Raw genomic sequence first — 20567 nt, forward strand, 5'->3', positions numbered from 1 at the left:
ACTTTGGGATAAACAACTACCTTTAACCCCAGGCCACTTTCTTGCCAGATGTTATTCGGTAGCCAATGCTCTCAACATCAGGTGGAAGCATCCTCCACTGATCCTGACCTCTCTATTCGCTCCATTACCCACTGGTGTCGATAATTTCAGCCTCCTGGGAGTGACGTTCCCCACGGCCGCACACAACCGTCTTCAACCTGCGATAGTCGCCCTCATCCCACGAACTCAACTTAGCCGGGCAAAGCTTATCAACCGGCCACCATCGCTTGCCCGAATAGACCGGCACCTTCAACACGAACTCCTCCAGCCCTGCCGTACCCAGCTGCCGCTCCAGCATACCACAGAGCCACGTCCAAAACGGCCCCGGGTCCGCGGGCTTGCCATTGCGCAGGGCAATTTCCAGATCCAGCTGCTTCATGCCGGGAAAGGTCTCCCGGACCTCAACGACGGCCTTCTCGATCGACGACCGGCTTTGCGGCTTGCGCGTATCCATGGCGAGGGCGACGTGCACGTACCGAACGCGCGCCAGCCCGGCCTCGGGGGCGAGCCGGCCAAACATGCCGACGATCTCCTTGCCGAAGAGCGAGATGGTATTCCGGCCGTAGAGGCGGTCGAGCATGTCGCCATAGACCAGGCGGCAGGTGCGCATGAGGTCAAGGTAGGGCGGAGCCCGCCTAGAAGCCCTCGAGCGCTGCCCGGGAGAAGGGTGAGACGACACGGGCTCGAAGATGGCCTGTTCGCCGCACACGAGCTGGAACGGGATGTGGATCGGCCATACTTGCGTGAGGTCATCTCGGTACTGGATCTGTTGCCCTCGCCGCTGCCGCCGCTCCGTGCCCCCGACGGCCATGATGAGCTGGAGGGTCCTGCTGGCGGAGTCGTCGTCGCTGCGGACGTGCCGGCCCGTCGCTTCCCATTCCCGGGGAGGGTGGCCCCAGTGCGCGCCCCGAACGGCCTGGGGCTCAATGATGTATCCCATTTCGTCTTCGAAGACCAGGTCGTAGATCTGGTGGCGGATCTCCAGGGGCAGGTGCGCAAATGACGCGGGTTTCCCCCTCAAATCGCCCGGGCCGCCGTCGTCGACAAGCTTGACCGGCTTTCTCCTCGCCCACCGCGGCGCCCAGCGCCTTCGTCGACACTTGCCGCGGCACCAGTGTAGCGCCCGCGGGAGGTCACGGCACGCGTCGCGCCCGCGCTCGTAGATGAAATGGGGGACCGCCACGCAGCAGAGTATGCCTAGGATCTGCCACACAGGTAATATGCCTTGGCATGACTTTTTAGGGCGGCGCATGATGCTGCACCCCACACCGGCAATCGAGGCGACACTGAAGGGTAATAGAGCTCAAAGAGATTTGTGAGGAAAGAGATCCGATTATGGGTGGGCCTCGCACGTCGGAAGCAAAGCAAGGTTTGTGTAGGACAAGAGGAAATGACAAGAGATAATTATGCGCTCGATGCTATGTGCTTACTGTTATTGCCCCTTCCATGCCCCACCTTCAACAGGCAACCAGGACGCCGAAATAGACCAATCAGGGCGCTCCGTTATTTCGTGGAATTGCGGCGCAGACGATAGTCCTACGTGCCGCAGCAGTCCTTAGGAAACTTGGAACTGCATTTTCTCAGCCTCCAAACGTCATCGTTGTATTACTAGCTCTCTATCTATTTGACCATGTCTCAATTATACGATTGGCTGTTTACCCAAAACACCACGGTCGCGGCGAGGGACACTGGGCCTTGTGTGAGTTTCGACCACCCTACCCATTCAATGCTATGAAGGGATGAAGAATAGGAATACGTGCTAACAATAACAATGCTTCAAAGTGCTCGGCCCTGACCTCTGCTTTAGGCACCAAAGTGTTTCTCCCAGGTAGTACGGAGTACGGCTCATCCCTGGCATCCTACTACTCCCTCGACAACTCCAACGCCACCCCTCTCTGCATCGTCTCCCCGGAAACCGCGGAGGACATCTCGGTCGTTATCCGGACTCTGACCGACACCGCAGCCGGGCTTAGTCTCGGCTCCCCGGAGGCGGAGGAGCCGTTCTGCCAGTTCGCAATCCGTTCCGGGGGCCACATGACCTCCGCCTCCAACATCGACGGAGGCGTCACCATCGACCTGCGCGCGCTCAACAGCATCTCGGTCAGCGAGGACCGGTCTCTGGCCTCCATCGGCGTCGGCGCCACCTGGGACGCCGTCTACGCCCACCTCGACCCCCTCGGCCTCAGCGTCAACGGCGGACGGGCCGCCGGCGTCGGCGTCGGGGGCCTGTCGCTCGGCGGCGGCATCTCCTACACGTCGCCGCGCTACGGCTTCACCTGCGACTCCGTCGTCAACTACCAGATCGTGTTCGCCAACGGCACCATCGCCGACTCCAAAAACGACGCGGACCTCCTCCTCGCCCTCCGCGGCGCCGGCGCCGGCAACTTCGGCGTGGTGACGCGCGTCGACATCGCCGCCTTTGAGCAAGGGCCCATCTGGGGCGGGATGACCTACCATCCGACGCGGACGGCGGCGGACCAGATCGAGGCGTTTGACCGGCTTGCCTCGGCCGACGAGTACGATGAGCATGCGTCCCAGATCCTCACATTTGCTCACTCGGCTCTGCTGGGCGGCATGCTGCCCGTCACCCTGATCGTCAACGAGATGCAGTACACGAAGGCGGAGAGCAGACCGGCGGTGTTCGAGCCGGTCATGAACTTGTCCAGGTTCTACAGCACGATGCGCCTGGCTGGTATGGCCGACTTTGCCAAAGAAGGGGGTGGGGCGCAGCCAAAAGGCTTGTGGTAAGGGGCCTTTGCCACATCCTATATATACTAAATCACCAATCCGCCTCTCTAGTCAAATCTCGACCGTACTCACTTACGAGTCAAACATCGCCATACTCAATGCCACGTACAGCCTCTGGCAGGATAGTCTCGCGGACATCAAAGGCATCGCCGGCATCACCTGGAGTCTTTCGCTGGAGCCCCTCCCCTCCGCCATCTACAAAAAGGGCGCAGTTAATAACGCGCTGGGACTCGGAGACCGAACGGCGCCGTTAGTGGTGGTGCTGTTGACCGCCAGCTTCAAGTACGCCGCGGACAAGCCGGCGGTGGAGGCGGCATCCCGCAAGCTCATGTCCGCCATCGAGGAAGAAGCGCGTAGGCAAGGCGTGTTTGATCCGTGGGTTTACCTTGGCTACGCGACGCCTTGGCAGGATCCGATTGCTAGCTATGGCGAAGAGAGCCTGAAGCGGCTTAGGGAGGTTCAGAGGAGGGTTGATCCCCATGGGATGTTTAGGCGCCAGGTTCCCGGGGGGTTCAAGATTCGCCACGATACTGAATCGTAGAAGGAGGGTTGCAGTGACTAGTAAGAACCAAATGCTTCCCCCAAGCCGAATCGCCTGTCTAAATTGTACTCCCCTACTCTCCGTCCTTATCCATCATCTGGTGGGTGTATGCCATCTAAAAGCCACGCTAGATCTCAACTACGTAACCAACATAATGGGATGGGGGATAGCCCAGCCGCTTTGGACGCACGCTTGTATGCAAAGCTGAATTTACCCGACAGGAAAGAGAGAAGCTCTAGGGAAACCAGGCTACAATGAAGATGACATATACCTCTAGATCCTTCGTGAGTAAGCATTGTCTGACGAGTGCGGGGACTTGGGCACCTGCTATTGAACGATAAACATCGCGCAATCATACCCTCTGAAGTGTGCGTAAGCGTCGGAGGAAGCGCAGGAACTTGGTGGATGGGCATTTCTGACCACCCTTAAGCGTACTTGACTCGACAGGCACCATCGGCCAACCAGATTGCCACGCTGCTATGTTTCACAACAAGGCTGAAAAGATGTACGTCCAGGACACGAACTGCTGCAGCCTGAGTGGTTCGCATGCTGGATTACCTAAGCATAATGCGCTGGAGGCCGAGTGAGTGTTGCATCGGACCGAACGAATGGGTGTAGTGAGAATCATCCGGGAATAAAACATGGCTATCTATTTACCAATGCCTCTGCTTCGCTCGTACCGACCTGTCCACTACGCTCTCTCTGTTCTTTACTAGGCCTGATGTACTAGAATCTTTGGCTGGCAACTGTTTTGAGCCTCCTACTTTTCTCTGAAAGGATACTCCAACAAATGTCTCAAGTGATGGATATGCCCGAAACTGATCCTTGCTCAATTGCTGCCGGGCCACCACCGGCAGGAAAATCCTCTAATCTCGCAAATCCGTACACGTTGGCGCCGGTAGCCATTGGGGTCTGCACTGCGGTGACCGTGTTGGCAGTGCTGTTCGCGGCCTTGAGACTCTTTACAAACAGGACGAAATTAGCACTTGCGGACTGTGAGTCTGTTCCTACTGCTTCATTGGTACTTGTAATATGACTAAACATCCTAAGACGTCATCTTGGTGGGGACTTTTATTGACATTGGATTGACGATATCGGAGCTGGCCGGCAAGTATTACGGACAAGACTCTACATTGCTCTACGTGCCAGGACTGATGAATGAGATGTATCCAGTGTCGCGCAACTACCGTCACATCTGGGACCTTCCGTTGTGCTGGGTTGATGGGTATTACTTCCAGGTACGAGATCTTCGCAGTCCCACAATGGGAACACCATGGCTAATGCATCACATTATATTTAGGTTACCTTTGCCAATGCGTTGCTCAAGGCGTTTGCCCTGTATTGTTCCAAGACGTCCATCCTCCTCATGTTTCTCCAGGTATTCTCGGCCCAGCGACACGTCCGCATTCTCATCTACGCGGGAATGCTGGCCACGTTCTTGATCTACTTCCCGTCCATACCCCTGGCCGCCATCTTCTCCGCTCCCCGGGCGGGCCATGACTGGGGCGAGCTATTGGAGAACGGTTTCACCGAGAAGATGACATATTGGGTAATTGCTCAGAGCGCCCTTACGACGGTTTTGGACATTTATATATTGGTTCTTCCTTTGCCCATACTCAAGAAGCTCCACCTACCCCTCGGCAAGAGACTACAGTTGGTTGCGGTTTTTGCGACAGCGATTCTGTGAGTCGGTCACTGTGCCTCGACCTTCTGACGACGCTGTTTTTCTTTTGTTTTGTCTCAGACTGAACATGGTGCACAGGGGCGTTGGTGCCAGCACGATTTCTCTTTACTTCCGTATCGAGAAGCTTCATACATCGGACTTCTCCTGGAACCAAGCTGGACTTGGTGTAGCCCTGTGAGCGACTTGTCTCTCCATCTTGAGAGGAAAGCAACTGGTGCAGCATATACTATTTATCATGCGTCCCAGTACCCAGCTGACAAAAGACTCTCCATTAGCGTGGTGGAAACCAACGTGGCCATCATCGTGGCCTCCATGCCAGCTGTCGCCAAATTTACGCGTGGCGTTGTTCACCACTTCCGTCCCCATAGAGACCAAGGCAGGCCATCTGCATACAAGCTCCGGAATATCGAAACCTTCGGCTCACCTCGTTGCCGTGCTCCTCCATACCGCGAGTTGACAGATCCCACACTCGTAACTTCTCAACCCACTTTTCGTCAGGATATCGAATCTGAGCATGGCCATAATACAGAAGAACCGTGGAATATGTCGAAGTGACGAAGTAACGAAGGACTTGCACAGTGCGAGTGACTTGACTCGCAACCAAGTCTAGAGAACTGGTATGGTATGTGGGAAGATTATGAAAGACGATTGATACAGATATCCCATAGATGGCAGAAGCGCTGCTCTTCGTAGTTATAGAATTGGATCCAACCATACCCAAAGCACCGACTAATCCCTGATATTGACAGTATGACATATTCTAGTGGGAGCGGCGCTTTCGCCATCAAGGGATTGCAGCCACCTGAATAATTTCTTCGCCAGTGTCTCATCGAATCACAATTGCTTTACAAGCCACGTCAAGTGGAAATATAATTCTACCCCCAGCATCGCCTAGGCAGCCCAAGCGAAGAACACCAATCCAAATCCCAGAAGCAACAACTGACTCATGCGCTTCCCTGATTGCGTCCCCGCAGCACTATGTGACTGGCTGGGGCTCACGGCAGTCGAGGTAGCCGTAGACCCAGTCTTCTCTGGCCCATCCGATCCCACACCACTACCAGGAGCTGCCCCTGGAGTGCTCGATATCCGCGGATCCGCGAAGCTCGTCGTCTTGGATGTGGCCCACTGCACCACTGTGAAATCACCACCCCATGGCCCATCAGTCATCAGCGCTCTACACGACTGGATGACGGGTTGGTCGGTAAACAGATCCGGAAACATGCTGAGATAGAATCCTTCAGTGTCGGTTAACAGCATTTGATGATAGAAAAAACCCCTTGTATCGTTCCCTATCTCGCTGGGGCCGAAGTCTTGGGTGAACTTGTCCACATCAGGCTGGGGGTTTGATGAGATATATGCGGTGCCCGCGCCCGTGGACACGATGCCAGATCCAGGCAGGCTCAAGTTTCCGGACCAACTAACTCCTGTTGGCCAGATCACGACCCCGGTTGGGAAGACTAGGACAGACGTAGTGGGCTTTCCGGATCTTGTCCATGTCAGAGTAGTGATACGGGTTCCCCCTAGGTTGAAGTTCTGCGACATATACATGTCTGGCAAAACGGTCCTTGTACTCATCACGCTCGAGGCGGTATCGACAATATCAACGAGAGTTATTGTGGAGGTGATAGTGGTCGTCCTCGATGCTCCTTCAATTACCCAGCCCGACTCCGATACCCAAGCCCAGAAATAGTTAGCTGTCGCTGCCGAGTAAACGCAATCATCTTCTTTTGCCATCGAGTTGATTAGCACATTCTGGTAGTAGGCATGATGATAATGGGGACTATCGACTTACTGGAAATGGTATTAGGCGACGCCCAGGCAAGGAAAGTCAGGAAAACGAAGAGACGGAGAAAAAGATGAGTTGTAGCCATGATGACAAGTCCTCTCCAACAAGACTGGTTAATAGAAACTCGAGTGTTGGTGATAATGATGAAAAGTATATCTCGAGAGCGGGGTAGCTGTTGGGTCGACGAGTTGATTCCAATCAAGCAGACTGCCGCAGAAGGAACGCTTCGCAGCCTTATGTAAACCTGAGACATATTTAATAATTGTCGTGATATGTAGAAGAGTCCAGAAGGTCTGCGCTACACTGGTGGCGTAGTACTGCCTACAAGCCACCGTCATCCCTGAATGTCGCTACTCTTCTTCGAGTTCCACGATCACGGAAACTAACGGAAAGGTGCAGGGGCTGGAACAGGGCTGACTAGAATGGCCGGTTCCCCTCTGAACCGTCATACACAATCCCTTTTCACCAGCTCTGTCCTCTACAAGCTAGCACGCCAAATCTCGATGGTCTCGATATCGTCTGCCACCTGGCCAACAGCCGCCCTCAGCCTAGGAGCCGCAGGTCTATTTGCTGCCCTCATCGTACTGGTGAATTCAAGCTTCACCGCGCAATCCAGATCTGATCAGAAGCGACATCTGGAGGGGATCCATAAGCTCGACGCCAATGCGATGCTATCGGTGCTCCGCATCGTTCAGGCCGTCCTGGCGACCATATCCACGACGGCAATCAATCAATCCTTCGAGTTGATCCAGTGGGCACGAACGAGCCATCCCCGCGGCATCTCATACACCAGCTTCCTTGCCATTTCACCAACAACCGGACCGTGGGGGATGTTCTTACTTACCATGACCCCATTGGCCCGGATCAACCTCTCCAGCAAACTATGGGTTATCCTACGGTGAGATAATCCAAGAGGAGCTGGCATTACAAAGCTGACCGCTATTCCCAGAGCACTATTGTCGGTCATGATATGGCTTTCATCGGTTGTTCTATTTTGTAAGCATAACGACTGGTGACGCAGCCGCTTTTCGACCACTGATATTATTAGTTAATACCGAAATCGCAACCATATACGATACCGCTCTCACTTATGACGTGACTGCTGGAGTTGGCCCTTTCAACAGTTCCCTGGTACAACCGTATCTAGACAAAATCAACTCGCTAGATCCAAACTATCAGTACGGTGTCCTGCCGTATAACGACTTCACCGTTGCTTACAACCTTGTGACTAACCCTACATACGCGACATCATCTCACCCTATCCAATGCGAGAACACCCTGTACACCGACTGCTTTTCCTACTTACTAAGCGGTGGTATCGTCATGACCACCCCTTGGCCTCCACGGAGTGACTTGGACTATCCTTTGATACGATTGGAGAACGTCCCCTCGATCCAGATTGAGTTTCAAAAGCCCCACGACAACGAATTTGCCGACACGGAGTGTGATCTCTTCCGAGGCCCAGGTGGTCAGACTGTCGCGTTCTGCGTGGCCCGCGTCCAGGTGGGGTTAGGCACATGGAAAGCAGGCCTCTTCCTATGCTCCAACAACACAGACACCGCTGCCTGCCTACGAACGACCCCAACGCCCAACATAACCACGACCCTGACCTTCTTCGAGCGCCAAGCCACCATCATTACCGGCCGCTCCAACTTCAGCATCACCTCGACCGACTCCCTCACGCCTCCCATTCCCATGACACGTGAAGGGCCAGACGGCGGGCTGGACCTGCCGGCGGGCTGGACCTGCCGGCGTACCGCCAAAGCCTGCACTGGCTCCTCAACGCCACCGACGCCGCGATCCCCTGGCCGTCCTCGATCCTCGAGAACTTCTGGGTGTCGTGGCGCGAGCTGCAGAAGAGCCCCGTCGGCACGCTGACGCACAGCTTCCAGAGCATCCTGGCCTTCCCGCTCTGGCTCTTCAACGCCAACAACTACGGCAACCCGGCCCTGCGGGAAGAGGACATGGTTCCGGGGCTGCCGCGCCAGTTTTACACCGAGGCGGCCGTCGTGCGGCCGTACACGAAAATTTCGTTCAGCCGTGGCATGTTCAACCTCTTTAACACGCTACAGGCCGCTGGGCTGGCCTTTGTTTGGGGCGTCCTGCTGTGGCTGTGGATTGGGTTTCGGGGAGGCCTGCCCATGACGGTGTCATCGTTCCCCCTCTTCGACGCGGCGTTCAAGACCCAGGTCGACGCGGTGGCGAGGCAGCCGAAGATTCTGCGGGCTGACGGGGCCGAGCTGATGGATATCATGATGGGCTGTACGGCCAAGGTGAAATCGAGTTGAAACCACAGGCCTGCCAAGTTCACAATGGCACTGGACTTGGCATACGATATATTATCGTGGTTAGTCGAAATATTCGATATGAGCGTAGTATCAATCCTACCTTATTGACAAGGAGCTTATTGGCTAGTATTCAATCAAATTGCAGGAATAGCATTAAATAAAGAAACATATGTAGAGAGGTCCTAACATGTGGAATCCACCTCTTCTTCCAGCCTCCGAAGGCGATCGTGGAGCTCTTCTTCGTCGCACGGTTCCGGACATGGCCAGCTCACCAAAGCCGTCTCGCTACCTTTCAGTCCCGTATACTCCAGTGTCTCTTTCCAAAGCAGCCTCTGCTTCTCACGGTCTTGAGCCTCTGCACCCATTTCTGCTGGGGCTGAACCGTCGAAGTAGAGCGCTGAAATGGGGCCAGTCCTGAAGGCGGCAGCCAGGACGTCTCGAGCCGACTTTTGGGGCGTGCGGAGAGGGCCATTGGGCGAGAGCCGCACCATCCACCCCGCGAATAGAGGCATGATGATCTGGAACAGCAGGACCCGCATGGCCCAAGGGCCCCGGCGGACCAGGTTGCTGGGCATCGTACCCGGGTCGACGCCGTAGACGGATATGTTGTTCAGGACGGGATCGGCAAAAAGTCGACTTTGCAGTTCTGTCCTGTTGATTGATTCGATGTCAACATGACTTGCCCCCAAGATCCAGGGGAGATGGTAGATGAGAGGGGAGCAATTTTTTAAAGGCGTACATCATCATGAGCTCGCACAGCTTAGCCGCTCCATACCGTCGGAACCCGGCACACCACGACGGATCGTCCTTGGTGGTGCTCCACGTGCCCTTAGCCACGGCTTCAGTGCCATCTTGGATTATGACCTTCCACTTCGGGTCTGCAAACTGACCGCCCGAGTTGTTCTGCTTCGCATAAGGACTGGGTGCAAGCCAGAAATCAGCATGAGTGGATTTGATAGATAGCAAAAGGCAGATAGAAAGCAGAAAACCCGGGCTTACTCATGGGCCAGACTCCCCACCACCACGATCCTGCCCGACTCCCGGTCCATACTCTGCAAAAGCAGCATGGTCAAGAGCCAATGGCCCAAGTAGTTGATCATGAATGCCATGTCGAAGCCATCCTCAGTCCAGGTCTGCGTCTTGAACTCCTGCCAGCCGGCGTTGAGTATGAGCACGCGAATTGGCGGGATCTGGCCTTCTGCGACAGCATTATTGAACTTGGCCGCAAATTCTCGCACGCTCGCCAGAGACGAAAGATCGAGCGTCATGATGTCGTGCTTATGTGAATGAGCCATTTTCTGCGCCTGCAGGACATCCCCCAATTCGGTGGCGGTGGCGGTGTTCCTGACGGTGTAGACGCCATGGTAGTGGGCGAATTCTGGCGATGAGACGATGTTGGATACGATAGCGCGGCCGAGACTACCATTGGCGCCTGTGAGAACAATGGAACCCTTCGAAGCAGCCATGTTTGAGCAAGCGCCGGTGTCTGTCTGCTATGGGGCACAAGATTTAGAGGTATGGGCAAGATGGGAAAACCAAGATGCCAAAAGTCAGATTAAAGGTGATCTTGGCAGAGGTGGGGGGGCATATCCTTGTTGGTTTCTGCGGCACAGCCAACATCCAAGGGATGGGACTTCACCCGGTCTGCGAATCCCACCGAACCAATCAGGGGTGGCCAAATCAAGTTACATTGCCGGTAGATCTCTACTGGTCTGACGGCCACCAATGTGATTTGAGTGCACTCATGAATGTGTACCTTGTGCAATATATATATTCGTATATAGATCGATGTAGTTATATTACCATGTCCCCAAGTACATATGAGTTCGCGCTCGAGAACACGTTCTGGATGCCTCAGAACTCCCAAGCACTCTGCCCAGCCGATGCCCCTAGACCCTTCCTGAGGCGGTGCCCCGGAACGTTCGCCTTGCCTCGTGATCACATCTATCGCAGCAATAAAGTAAAGGCCCATCCAACCAGATTCATTTGGTAGACGACGTCCCCGAAACGTTAGGGGTTACACCGAATATAAGCACTTGTGTATGACCGACCCCTGGTCGACCAGCTCATACGCTGGCGATGACCGCGTCTGTTAGCCCAAAGAGTGTTAGCCCCAAGGGGCTCGCTCACACTATCTTCGTAGCCAAGGTCGCCGAAGGGATTGCGGGTTGCTACGCTTGCCGGCATCCCGAAGACCGTTGGGAATCTGACACACGCCAGAATCCCGAGTGCCATATGAGCTGTCCATCGGCTGATTGAGCCTAGAAGCGGCTCGAGGAGCTGGGCCCGAGTGAGCATGGTCAATGATTCATCTCTCAAGTACCTCTCAAGTCCGAATAGAGTTCGACAGTCCTTGAAATCGGCTTTGAAAATTGATAAGCTCCCTGAGCGGACTTCAAGTCCGCTTGAAAGGATGCGCCTCCGTGTTGAGGACATACTCGTCCAGACTGATCAGATCCGGCGGCGAAAAGATCAGATAGAAGTATTTGAGCGTTTCCGCCAGCCAAAAACTCTGTGCAAGTAGCATATTGTTAGCTTATCTCCCCCATCACTCCTCTCGTCTCTCGTTTGATGTCTGCTTACCTCCATCGAGTCATCTTTCCGCGTCTCGCCCTGGACCGTGACGTCCGCAATGGCCGAGTAGGCGTACTGAGTCTTGGTCGACTTGACGATGCCCTGGAACATGTCCCATGCAATATCCCGCAGCGACTCGTCGCCGGTCACGCGGTACAGAATGAAGATACTCTCGATGGCCTCGGGCCGGAGTATGTACCGCGGGTCCCGCGCATTGATAAAGCCCGGAGGCAACCGGGCGTCGCCGCCCTCCTCCTTCCACCGCGCCTCGTCCCACTCGCACTCCTCCTCGGCCCCGCACTTGACCATATTGAAGATCTCCGGCATCACCCCGGTCGGAAACGCCCCGTACGCCCACCCGCACCCCCGCGCGAGCGCCTCGCCGATCCGGAGGTGCTCCTTGATGCCGAACACCTTGCCGCCGAGCAGGAACATGCCGCCCGCGAAGCAGGACAGGTGCTGCCCCTCGCCGTTGAGGTGCGGCCCGGCCTCGTGGTGGACGTAGACGGTCCCCGCGAAGAGGATGGGCGGGTCCTCCGGGTCGCGCTTCACCATGGGCTTGAAGAGGAGGCGGTCCGCGACGATGTCCATGGCGCGGCGGTACATCTTCTCGTACGACTTGGCGCCCGCGCGGCCGCTCAAGAGCACGTACATCTTGGGCAGGTACTCGTAGAGGGAGTCGGCGAGGGCGCCGATGGTGAAGGTGTTGACGTTGCGGACGCTCTGGCTCGCGAAGTTGATCTGCGAGGGCCACATGCCGGGGAGGTGCGAGTCTTCCTGGCTGCGCTCCAGGAAGGCTCTTACCCGGTCGATGGCGTCGTAATACTTGTCTTCACCCGTCAATTGCGCCAGGCGGGTAAATTCCATAGACATGGAGGTAGGCGCGGCGCTGGGGTCCGAGGTCCTAATTGGGGGTCAGTCTTCTCGAACACGTAACGTGGAAGATTATCTCCTTATCACGACGTACCCGGCCTTTTGAATGCCATTCTTGGCATCCTCGAACGTGAGCCAGAAACCGGGCATCCGGTTAGGCGTATCAAATGCCATGTACAGCATGTCGCCGAGTTCCCTAGCCTTGGACAGCAAAGCCGGCTCGCCGCTCAAGTCATACGCACTCAGAAGGCCCCCGAGATGGCGGATCGTGGTCTCGAACAAGTTCACGCCCGACTCGTCCGTCTTGCTAAAGTCGATATCCACCACAGCCTGCGCGGCCTTGTAAAAGTCCTCCTTGAGGTCCATCATCCAGAGCGTGTCCAGCGCGTCGACCATGGTGGCCGCCCACCCGCCGAACGGGTTCTTGAACTCGGCGCCGACGGGCGTGAGCTCGTCCTCGAGCCAGGCGAACCGCTTGTAGCTCTCCCACGAGCGCACGAAGGCGTCCAGGACCGCCCGCCGGCGCGCCTCGGTGACGGGGTCCTTGCGCGGGTGGTGCGTCCCGAACTCGTGCTGGACCTTGGGCAGTTGGGTCGGCGGCCCCGTCGGCAGCGACGCCAGAGTCGCGATTGGGTACCACTGCCCCGCGGCCGACCAATTGAAGCTCGAGGGAGTGAAGTGCAGCCGCGGCTTCTTCAGCTTCTGGGCCGTCCGGTACGAGGTCGGCGGCCCGGAGACGGGTACGGACCACTCGAGCCCGAAGAGCAAAAAGAGCGTGACGGCCAATGCCAGCAAAGGCGCCGCACGCGACCGCCTTATAATAGCCATTGATTAGAAAGCAGGGCGACCGAGTAAACGAATGACTGAGCAAAAGCAGAGAATGAATAAACTGTATGTACGTTAGGTAAGCTACATGGAAGAAGAGACAAACCAGAGTTTTGCCCAGGACGACGATGACGACGCTGGCAAAACAACAGGGAACGGGCCAGATTCTTTTCTTCCACGATCGACATGAAACCCCACGACGACGGGAGCGCGAGTTGGGTGAAACAGAACCGACGTCAATTGCTAGGCCCGGCCGAGCTAACAGTTGGCAGCCAGCACGTCTCTAGCGACCAACAACGCGCGTTTTAGGGAGAGACGTTCATGGTTTTCGGTGGGGATTCCCGGCCAGGAGACCCTTGTCACCTTGAATCCAATTTAGTTGTTGGCTCTCGTTGGTGGCGCATCGTGACGGATCTCTGCCCCTGGCGTTCAAACCCCAGGAAATAAGCATTGCCAACGGCTTGGCGCACCTGGGCGCTGAAGGACTAGAAGTTTTCCTGTTTTAGAGCCTTCGGCACCCGAAAATTGGCAACAGGAGTCGGTGCAACTTTACTGAGGATGGCACTTTGTGTGTCTGTCACCAATCCTGTTGTTTCATTGATCTGGCTCGTTTATCGTCGACCCAATTGGCATCTTCCCCAGCTAACAGCAATCAATGATGGAAGCATTAAACCCCAGTGGCTTGCGGTCGCGCATCCCGGATCCGACTCTGGGACGTCTCAAACACAGCCAACCGCTTGTGCCACGTCCGACGCACGGGGGTCGGATTGCTGGTTAAGGTTAGATAGATGCTCATCCAAGGCCCGGGTGCCGGGGTTGCTTCAATTTGGACGGGTTGGAGGGAGCCAGGAGCTGTCAATGCCACCGCGTGGTGGTTGGTGGCTGCTCCATCACCTCGACCAGAGACTGACCACGACAGCAGGTGGATGCGATCTCCAAAACAAAATCTGGGATCTGAGCCGTCCGCGGAGACACTACGAATGTGGTAGTAATCGGGTCCGCTACCAGCTGTAAAAAAACATGGTTCAACAATGGAAAATTGTATGCAAAGCGGTAATGAGACTTGGGTGTCGCATGGGAACTGTGACTAGCATTTCGGACTGTATAGGCACTATGAGGCGTATTGCAGCCCTTTGCCAGTTTGAAAATGCATACTATGGTACGAGATCATACACATTTGTTCAATTAAGTAGAGTTGGGTGGTTTACCCTACTAACAATACGATGTCCTGAGCTGCCGTGCATAATCCAGGCAAGCTCTTGTCCTTATGATGTAGCATTTTCACTCCATCTCGCTACTTTCTAGGCCCCCGCAAGTTGTTCGCTATGATGGCTGGAGTTATCCTGAGGTTCCAACATGTTTGGCGAGGTCGAGGGAACTTCGAGTATCCCTTCTTAGGTTTTCTTCGCCCTTACTCCTGGTCTGTAATTTAAATTGTCTTGGCTTGCTTGGCTTGAACCGAGGAGATACTGAGAAACCCCGTGGAGCGTTGCAAAAAGCCGTAGAGCCGTGTAGACGTCCATTACCTGCAATCTAGTACGATCAAGTCGGGTAGCGGAGAAGAATGCAGCAAGACTAGAATCTCAGCGCCCGACACATCTGCGGCGTGGCAAGCCACCAACAAGCAGAAGCTCGTAGTTGCGAACCCCAAGGCATTCCAGTTGCTTGTAACACTCTCCAGCACGAAGCCGTATCCCACAAATGACGCGACTTCATGGCTTGGTATCGCGTAAACCTATTCGTTCGTCTCGTCGGAGTCGCCGTGTCTCGTCAATCAACTCCTCTTCAAGACTGCTCAATCTGCTTCCGCAGCTCCCGCTCCTTCTGCAAGACCTGAAGCTCCAGCCGCTCCACACTGTACTTGAGCGCCTCCTTCCTCTGCCTTACAACCCGCGCCCTCAGCCGCGCCTCCTCGCCGAGCTGCGCCGTGCTGATCTTGGTGGCGCCGCGCTTCTTATTCTTGCTTTTGTTGCCGTGGCCGCCGTACTCGCCAAAGTCCTCGTCGTCCTCATCGTAACCGTACGCGCCGCTCGACGCCAGCCGGCCTTGCTGCAGCTCCGCGCGCGCTTTCAGGGACTCGATGCGCCGGTCCACGCGGTCGATGTGGGAGTCGGCGCGGTCGAGCAGGATGGCGATGGCGGGGCCGATCTCGTCGCGCAGGGAGGCTTCGGCGGCGGCGAGGGTGGGTTGGGGGATGAGCTCGTAGTGCTACATGTTTGGAGAACATTGGGTCGTTAGCAGCGGTCGGTCATCCATTGTTGTCGCTTCTTCGAGATGTAGATATTTCTTCTTCAATCATTCCCGGTGAAGAAGACAGTCGCTATTAAGGCAGAATACTCACCCGGACGGTCTTGAGGACGTTCACGAGACGTGGGAAGTCGGCGACGCCGGTGCCCAGGGTCGAGACGGAGCCTTCGAGGTGCGAGAGGGAGCCGCGCAGGGCGCTCACGCAGTCGCCGTAGGTAGCCATTGTCGCAAGCGGGTAGGGATAAAGGGCCAGTCGTGCAATCAGTCGTCCTTGTGTGTCGCCTGCCTCGCACCGGTTGGGCTGGGTGGTGGGCCGTCAAAGAATTGTGCACTTTGGTTTGGGCGAGATTGGTCTGATGTGTGTTTACATTTTGGGGGATCGACGGTGTGTTTGGGAAAGTTGGCGGGGCACACGCCTGGCGGGGTGGTTCAGCTTGCCCCGGGTTTCCCGACAGTGACTGTCCCCACTAGCAGCGACAGCTTCACTCCCTCCCGGGAGTCTTGTTCTTATCTGCCTTTCAGCAATTTGAAGATGTTCTGTAGCTTGAAGAGACGACGTTAATGAAAATATAGGAACAGTGTAAATCATTTTGATTGTCATATCTAGAATACATGACCAGGGTTTGCTCTGAAATGTCAAGACTGTCTTGGGTAAGTGCGTACGTATTCTGTGTGCAACTTGGCACCTTGTTTCGTAGATTCATTGGCATCATGGCTACAAATTGCCCAACCAATCCTAAGCACGCTTGTCGCTATGATCTCTTAGTTAAATCAGATCAGGTGTTACTTGAGACATATTTAGTCGTCTGTTTGAGCGTTGCCGGTTGCCTTGAGGGTCTGCAAATGGGCGAGCCAGTACTGGCATCCTTCCAAGTTCTCCATGAGATGCTTGGTCTCGGGGCCAATCAGGCACCGTTCAATATCCAAGGCCTTCTCAGCATACTCGATGGCCTTGTCTAGATCGCCAAGCCACGCGCAGTATCGCGAGCACGATCGATATCTGTCGGGTAATAGTTGCGTTAGTACAGCCATTCATCACTATAGGACTTCTTGCAATCGGGGTCGCTTTCAAAGCATCACTTACAGCGTGGCGAGATCCATGGTGACGAGTCCCTCCGAAACCATCAGCTTAGCCATTTGACTAGTCATTTCCAATGCCTCCTCGCGCGTTTGGATCGGCACCAGATTCATCAGTCTGGGGAATCGATCATCGCCATTCTCGTAGCTTGTCACCAAATCTCGCATAATTCCCATCTGTACGCGTCCCACGTCGGTATCCGGATTGAGGCAGGCCTTGCAGGCGCACTCGAAGCCCCAAGTCTCCTTCAGGCTCTTGACCCGCTCGGCACGACGCTCGTAGGCAAGCGGCAGGTACGAGACGAAGATCTGCTCGTCCTTCTCGATGTCGCGGCCGACGTGGACAGTAAGGCGCTTGATCGTGTCGTTCCAGCCGTAGCGGGCGTTGGGGACGCAGGAGTGATTGATGCGGCTGAAGACGGTGAAGACGCCGCGGCCTTTCTGACTGTTCATAATGTGTCCCGAAGAGTTGGTGAGAAAGATGCCAAACCACTTCAGCATCTTCTTGCGGTGTTCCTGTCGCTTCCGGCCCTTGAGCTCCTCGCCGTTGGCGTCGGTGACCGAGTTCTTATTGTACCACTCCAAGATTACATCCCTGTCGGTCTTCTCAAGCACTGTCTTGTTGCAATAAAGACGACTGAAGGTTACAATCTTCTCGTTGGGCAACTGCAAGGCCATGGCGCAGAATCGCTCGATGAGTTCGCTTCTGTACACCGGGTCGGGAAGCTCCGCGAGGGGCTCTTCGGAGACGATGCGTGTGCCTCGGGGGATCTTCTGGGTTGCAAAGAGACTACAACCCATGGTTTCCGTCTTGCGGACTTCCACCATGCTGTCGGACGGTTCGGCTTTTGCAACGTTGAATTGCGACGTCACATTTCCCTCGCCACTAGGTCCTGGTGAGGTCACTCCCACAGGGAAAGAGCCATCGTGGTCTTCCAAGTGCAGTTTCTCCATGGCAACAGTACAATCCATGTCGACTGGAAATTCAGGTTTGACTGATGCGGTGTTCATGGTCGCGGGAATGGTTGAGTTCTCCGAAGTGGCTTCCATTGCTGTATTGGTGTTACCAGCTACAGGCGAAAGATTAGATGTTGGGTTGGGTTGATCAAAGGCTTCTGAAGTTTGGTTGATGAAATATTACCAGGTGATTGTTGCTTAACAGCTCAAGAGATGCGCTTCTCGTAAAATAATGGTAGAAAGTGAACTGACTGAGGCCGATTGTTGCCATGGAGTGAATTCCCACACTGGCATTAATGGCAGGCAACTACAGTCCCTACAACAATACTGACAGATACCTTGCCTGCCACCCTGAGGCTGCATAAATGTAGGCAACATAAAACAGAAAGTTGCGAAACAATCGCTGTTTGGTTATTAGCTGTCTTACAACATTCCAGGTCTCCATTGATATCCAGTTGCCTTGACATACTCATTACCGACTTTGGCGTTTCATGGAGGCATACGCGAACCTTTGGATCAATGCCTTTCTCGAAGTTCTTTATATTTCAATGGCTATGCCCAAGGCCTGCCTAGTACTTTTGGCCATCAAGGTGATTGAATTTTTACGGGCCTCATACTCAAACCTCCGAGCCCGCAGGGCCATGACCCTTGGTTATAATGGTCTCAATATGTTTTGGATTTGACCTTTGGACAAGCTCAATGGGCCTTAGCGTTTTCAAAGGAGTATTTATGTTGTTGAAGTATGTATTTCAATGTATCAAAAACGTCTTGTGACCCTGGATACACCATATCCTTTGCCCAGCCACACTGTCCCGTACGAGAACAAACAAAACTAGATTTCGGTTACTCAACGTGGGATGCCAGAGGTGAATGTCGCGCTTTTGAAGTGGGCCTTTGAAATCGTGTGCAATTTGATAGTAATTGTTTCAAAGTCACAATCGTTTTGGGCATTGTATTATTAAACAATGTCCAAGTGAACAAGAAGTCGTCTGGAAACGGCTAGAAGAACAGCGCTTACCATTAACCCAACCTATGACTTCGATTGCATTAGGCGTATCATGTCGGACTGGGTCTCCCATTCTTCCCAGGTCGATAGCCCCGGAGTTGATCCCGCACCAACAAAGACAACGCATCTGTAGCTCGAGTATTCGAAAGTCATATACTCGAGGACATTCTCGATCCAGCCATACATCCATTGGAAATGCCTGCATCAAGTCAAAAACAATGTTATAGACTAGAAGAGAAATCTCCCAATAGATGTCTAGAGCCTTCCACATAGCATAAAGAGCATATATAGTCCATGCAACCCGATACAGGGGGGGGAAAGTCAGTATAATAACTACGTATAACAACCAAAGTTTCGACATCCCCAACCCTTATCAAACCCTCCCTGACTAACCCCCCGCCATGAACTTCGAGTACACCCACCCCGAAGGCCGCCCCACCGACCCCTTCGAAGTCGCCGTCCTCGAGGCCGGCTACAAATGGGTCCGCACCAACACCATCGTCGCCACCCGCCCGGGCGAGTTCAAGCCGGACCTCCCCGTCGATCGCCTCAACCCGCACCGGCATTCGGGCCACAACACCCACCTGATCGTCGCGGGCGACCTCCGCTTCGCCATCGAGCAGGACTACTACGACGAAGCCGCGTTCAAGCGAAAAAGGACGCCGCCGCGCGTCAAGACGGCCGAGCTCGAGGCCGCGGACCCGGACGCGCGCAAGGAGTTCTACGCCGCGCGCGAGCATCGCTACAAGGCCACTTCCCAGTCCGGCTGCAGTTTCGTCGAGGGGCATCGGTGCTTGAGCCCCACGACGGCGGAGCGGTTCATGGCTCGGGAGACGCTTCGGGCCGTACCTCTGGCCGACAGCGAGGGCGAGGGCGAGGGCAAAGACGAGGACGAGACGCATTGGCCGAGCCAGGATGAGATCCGAGATCTGCTGCACCGGGCTAAGTGGTACCCTCGTGGCGTCCCCAGCTTGGACAACTTCGGGAAGCCGGAAATGATCTGGGAAGAGGACGCCGGAGTGGAGAAGCCACGGACGCTTCGGAACGGCAAGGTCAGGCCGGAGATGAACCCGACGGAAGACAAGACCGGATCTGAGGGTGGGGAGAAAGCTACGAACAAAGAAAAAGATGGCAAGCGGGAATCTAAAGACACACCTGCTTTCGCTAGCGTTAAGAAGATGTTGGCCGACTGGTTCAAGGAGGAATGGGATGACCACCGTCGAACCAGCCATTGCGAGCCCCAATCTGTTCGCTATGACGATTTGTATTATTACGATGCCCATGAGGAGCCCGACGACGATATGACGGAAGCTGATGACATGCAAGACGACACTCAGGAGCACGAAGAAAAGGCCGGGCAGAGAACGTGTAAAGATCTGAAGACGACTCGTATGGAGGAGGACGAAGTGTCTGAGATGGAGGACATTTGAGATCCTGGCATCTGTACAGAAGTTGTTAAGAACTATTTGGGTGCCTGATTTAAGGGCAAAATGAGGGATCAGTTGCGTTGACGGCCGGCTGAGGAGTCTGTGTTTTTGGCCGCTCAGCTGGGCGATAACGACACGCTCAAAAATGTGCGAGATCCATGACAGTATCTAGCATAGAGAAGAGAATATCATGCACCCGACAATGGAAGGCCACAACTCCAAGGAGGATATAGAGGTTAGGTACCTCCCTGTGTTCGCTATACTTGAATGTAATTGCTGATCGATGCTAACTATTGACCGAACTGCTTCCAGTAACGTCAACAAGAACCCCATGAAACGAGAACGATGGGTGCTCGAAGACATTCGTAGATAGCATTGCATGCCTCTTCACCAAAACGCATTCAGACTACGTGGGTTATAACGAGAGTGTCGTCGAACTATACCTACACCGACTCATTTTCCAATCCTGCTACTGGAGTTAGTCGAATAAGATAG

At 54.9% G+C, this 20567-nt stretch overlaps 10 protein-coding genes across 10 annotated transcripts; 4 read left to right on the forward strand and 6 right to left on the reverse strand.

The window, feature by feature from the left end:
- Positions 1-124: 124 nt before the first annotated feature.
- Positions 125-1291, reverse strand: PG985_012803 (uncharacterized protein; the record flags this gene model as incomplete). Its single annotated transcript, XM_066832569.1, has 1 exon — positions 125-1291. The coding sequence occupies one exon, from the start codon at positions 1289-1291 to the stop codon at positions 125-127; it is 1167 nt and encodes a 388-aa protein (XP_066680619.1).
- A 378-nt stretch (positions 1292-1669) lies between these two features.
- On the forward strand, positions 1670-3328 carry PG985_012804 (oxidoreductase; the record flags this gene model as incomplete). Its single annotated transcript, XM_066832570.1, has 3 exons — positions 1670-1738; positions 1822-2783; positions 2839-3328. The coding sequence occupies 3 exons, from the start codon at positions 1670-1672 to the stop codon at positions 3326-3328; spliced, it is 1521 nt and encodes a 506-aa protein (XP_066680620.1).
- A 1163-nt stretch (positions 3329-4491) lies between these two features.
- Positions 4492-5015, forward strand: PG985_012805 (uncharacterized protein; the record flags this gene model as incomplete). Its single annotated transcript, XM_066832571.1, has 2 exons — positions 4492-4566; positions 4629-5015. 2 exons carry the CDS (start codon positions 4492-4494, stop codon positions 5013-5015), a joined length of 462 nt encoding a protein of 153 aa, XP_066680621.1.
- Positions 5016-5903: 888 nt separating this feature from the next.
- On the reverse strand, positions 5904-6883 carry PG985_012806 (uncharacterized protein; the record flags this gene model as incomplete). The annotated part of the gene is made up of 2 exons (XM_066832572.1): positions 5904-6736; positions 6805-6883. The coding sequence occupies 2 exons, from the start codon at positions 6881-6883 to the stop codon at positions 5904-5906; spliced, it is 912 nt and encodes a 303-aa protein (XP_066680622.1).
- Positions 6884-7220: 337 nt separating this feature from the next.
- PG985_012807 (uncharacterized protein) lies at positions 7221-9086 on the forward strand (the record flags this gene model as incomplete). The annotated part of the gene is made up of 4 exons (XM_066832573.1): positions 7221-7696; positions 7748-7794; positions 7847-8633; positions 8684-9086. 4 exons carry the CDS (start codon positions 7221-7223, stop codon positions 9084-9086), a joined length of 1713 nt encoding a protein of 570 aa, XP_066680623.1.
- A 182-nt stretch (positions 9087-9268) lies between these two features.
- Positions 9269-10576, reverse strand: PG985_012808 (uncharacterized protein; the record flags this gene model as incomplete). Its single annotated transcript, XM_066832574.1, has 3 exons — positions 9269-9737; positions 9826-10005; positions 10086-10576. Coding segments are annotated over 3 exons (1140 nt in total), but the record flags the coding sequence as incomplete, so codon positions are not given.
- A 905-nt stretch (positions 10577-11481) lies between these two features.
- On the reverse strand, positions 11482-13361 carry PG985_012809 (glycoside hydrolase family 47 protein; the record flags this gene model as incomplete). The annotated part of the gene is made up of 3 exons (XM_066832575.1): positions 11482-11598; positions 11670-12564; positions 12628-13361. The coding sequence occupies 3 exons, from the start codon at positions 13359-13361 to the stop codon at positions 11482-11484; spliced, it is 1746 nt and encodes a 581-aa protein (XP_066680625.1).
- A 1782-nt stretch (positions 13362-15143) lies between these two features.
- Positions 15144-15828, reverse strand: PG985_012810 (uncharacterized protein; the record flags this gene model as incomplete). Its single annotated transcript, XM_066832576.1, has 2 exons — positions 15144-15566; positions 15700-15828. 2 exons carry the CDS (start codon positions 15826-15828, stop codon positions 15144-15146), a joined length of 552 nt encoding a protein of 183 aa, XP_066680626.1.
- Positions 15829-16403: 575 nt separating this feature from the next.
- On the reverse strand, positions 16404-17693 carry PG985_012811 (uncharacterized protein; the record flags this gene model as incomplete). Its single annotated transcript, XM_066832577.1, has 2 exons — positions 16404-16605; positions 16690-17693. 2 exons carry the CDS (start codon positions 17691-17693, stop codon positions 16404-16406), a joined length of 1206 nt encoding a protein of 401 aa, XP_066680627.1.
- Positions 17694-19046: 1353 nt separating this feature from the next.
- Positions 19047-20075, forward strand: PG985_012812 (uncharacterized protein; the record flags this gene model as incomplete). The annotated part of the gene is made up of 1 exon (XM_066832578.1): positions 19047-20075. One exon carries the CDS (start codon positions 19047-19049, stop codon positions 20073-20075), a length of 1029 nt encoding a protein of 342 aa, XP_066680628.1.
- Positions 20076-20567: the final 492 nt, after the last annotated feature.

This window comes from Apiospora marii, assembly GCF_038362585.1.
Source record: "Apiospora marii strain CBS 49790 chromosome Unknown utg000009l_segment0_segment0, whole genome shotgun sequence".
Classification (NCBI taxonomy): Eukaryota; Fungi; Ascomycota; class Sordariomycetes; order Amphisphaeriales; family Apiosporaceae; genus Apiospora; species Apiospora marii.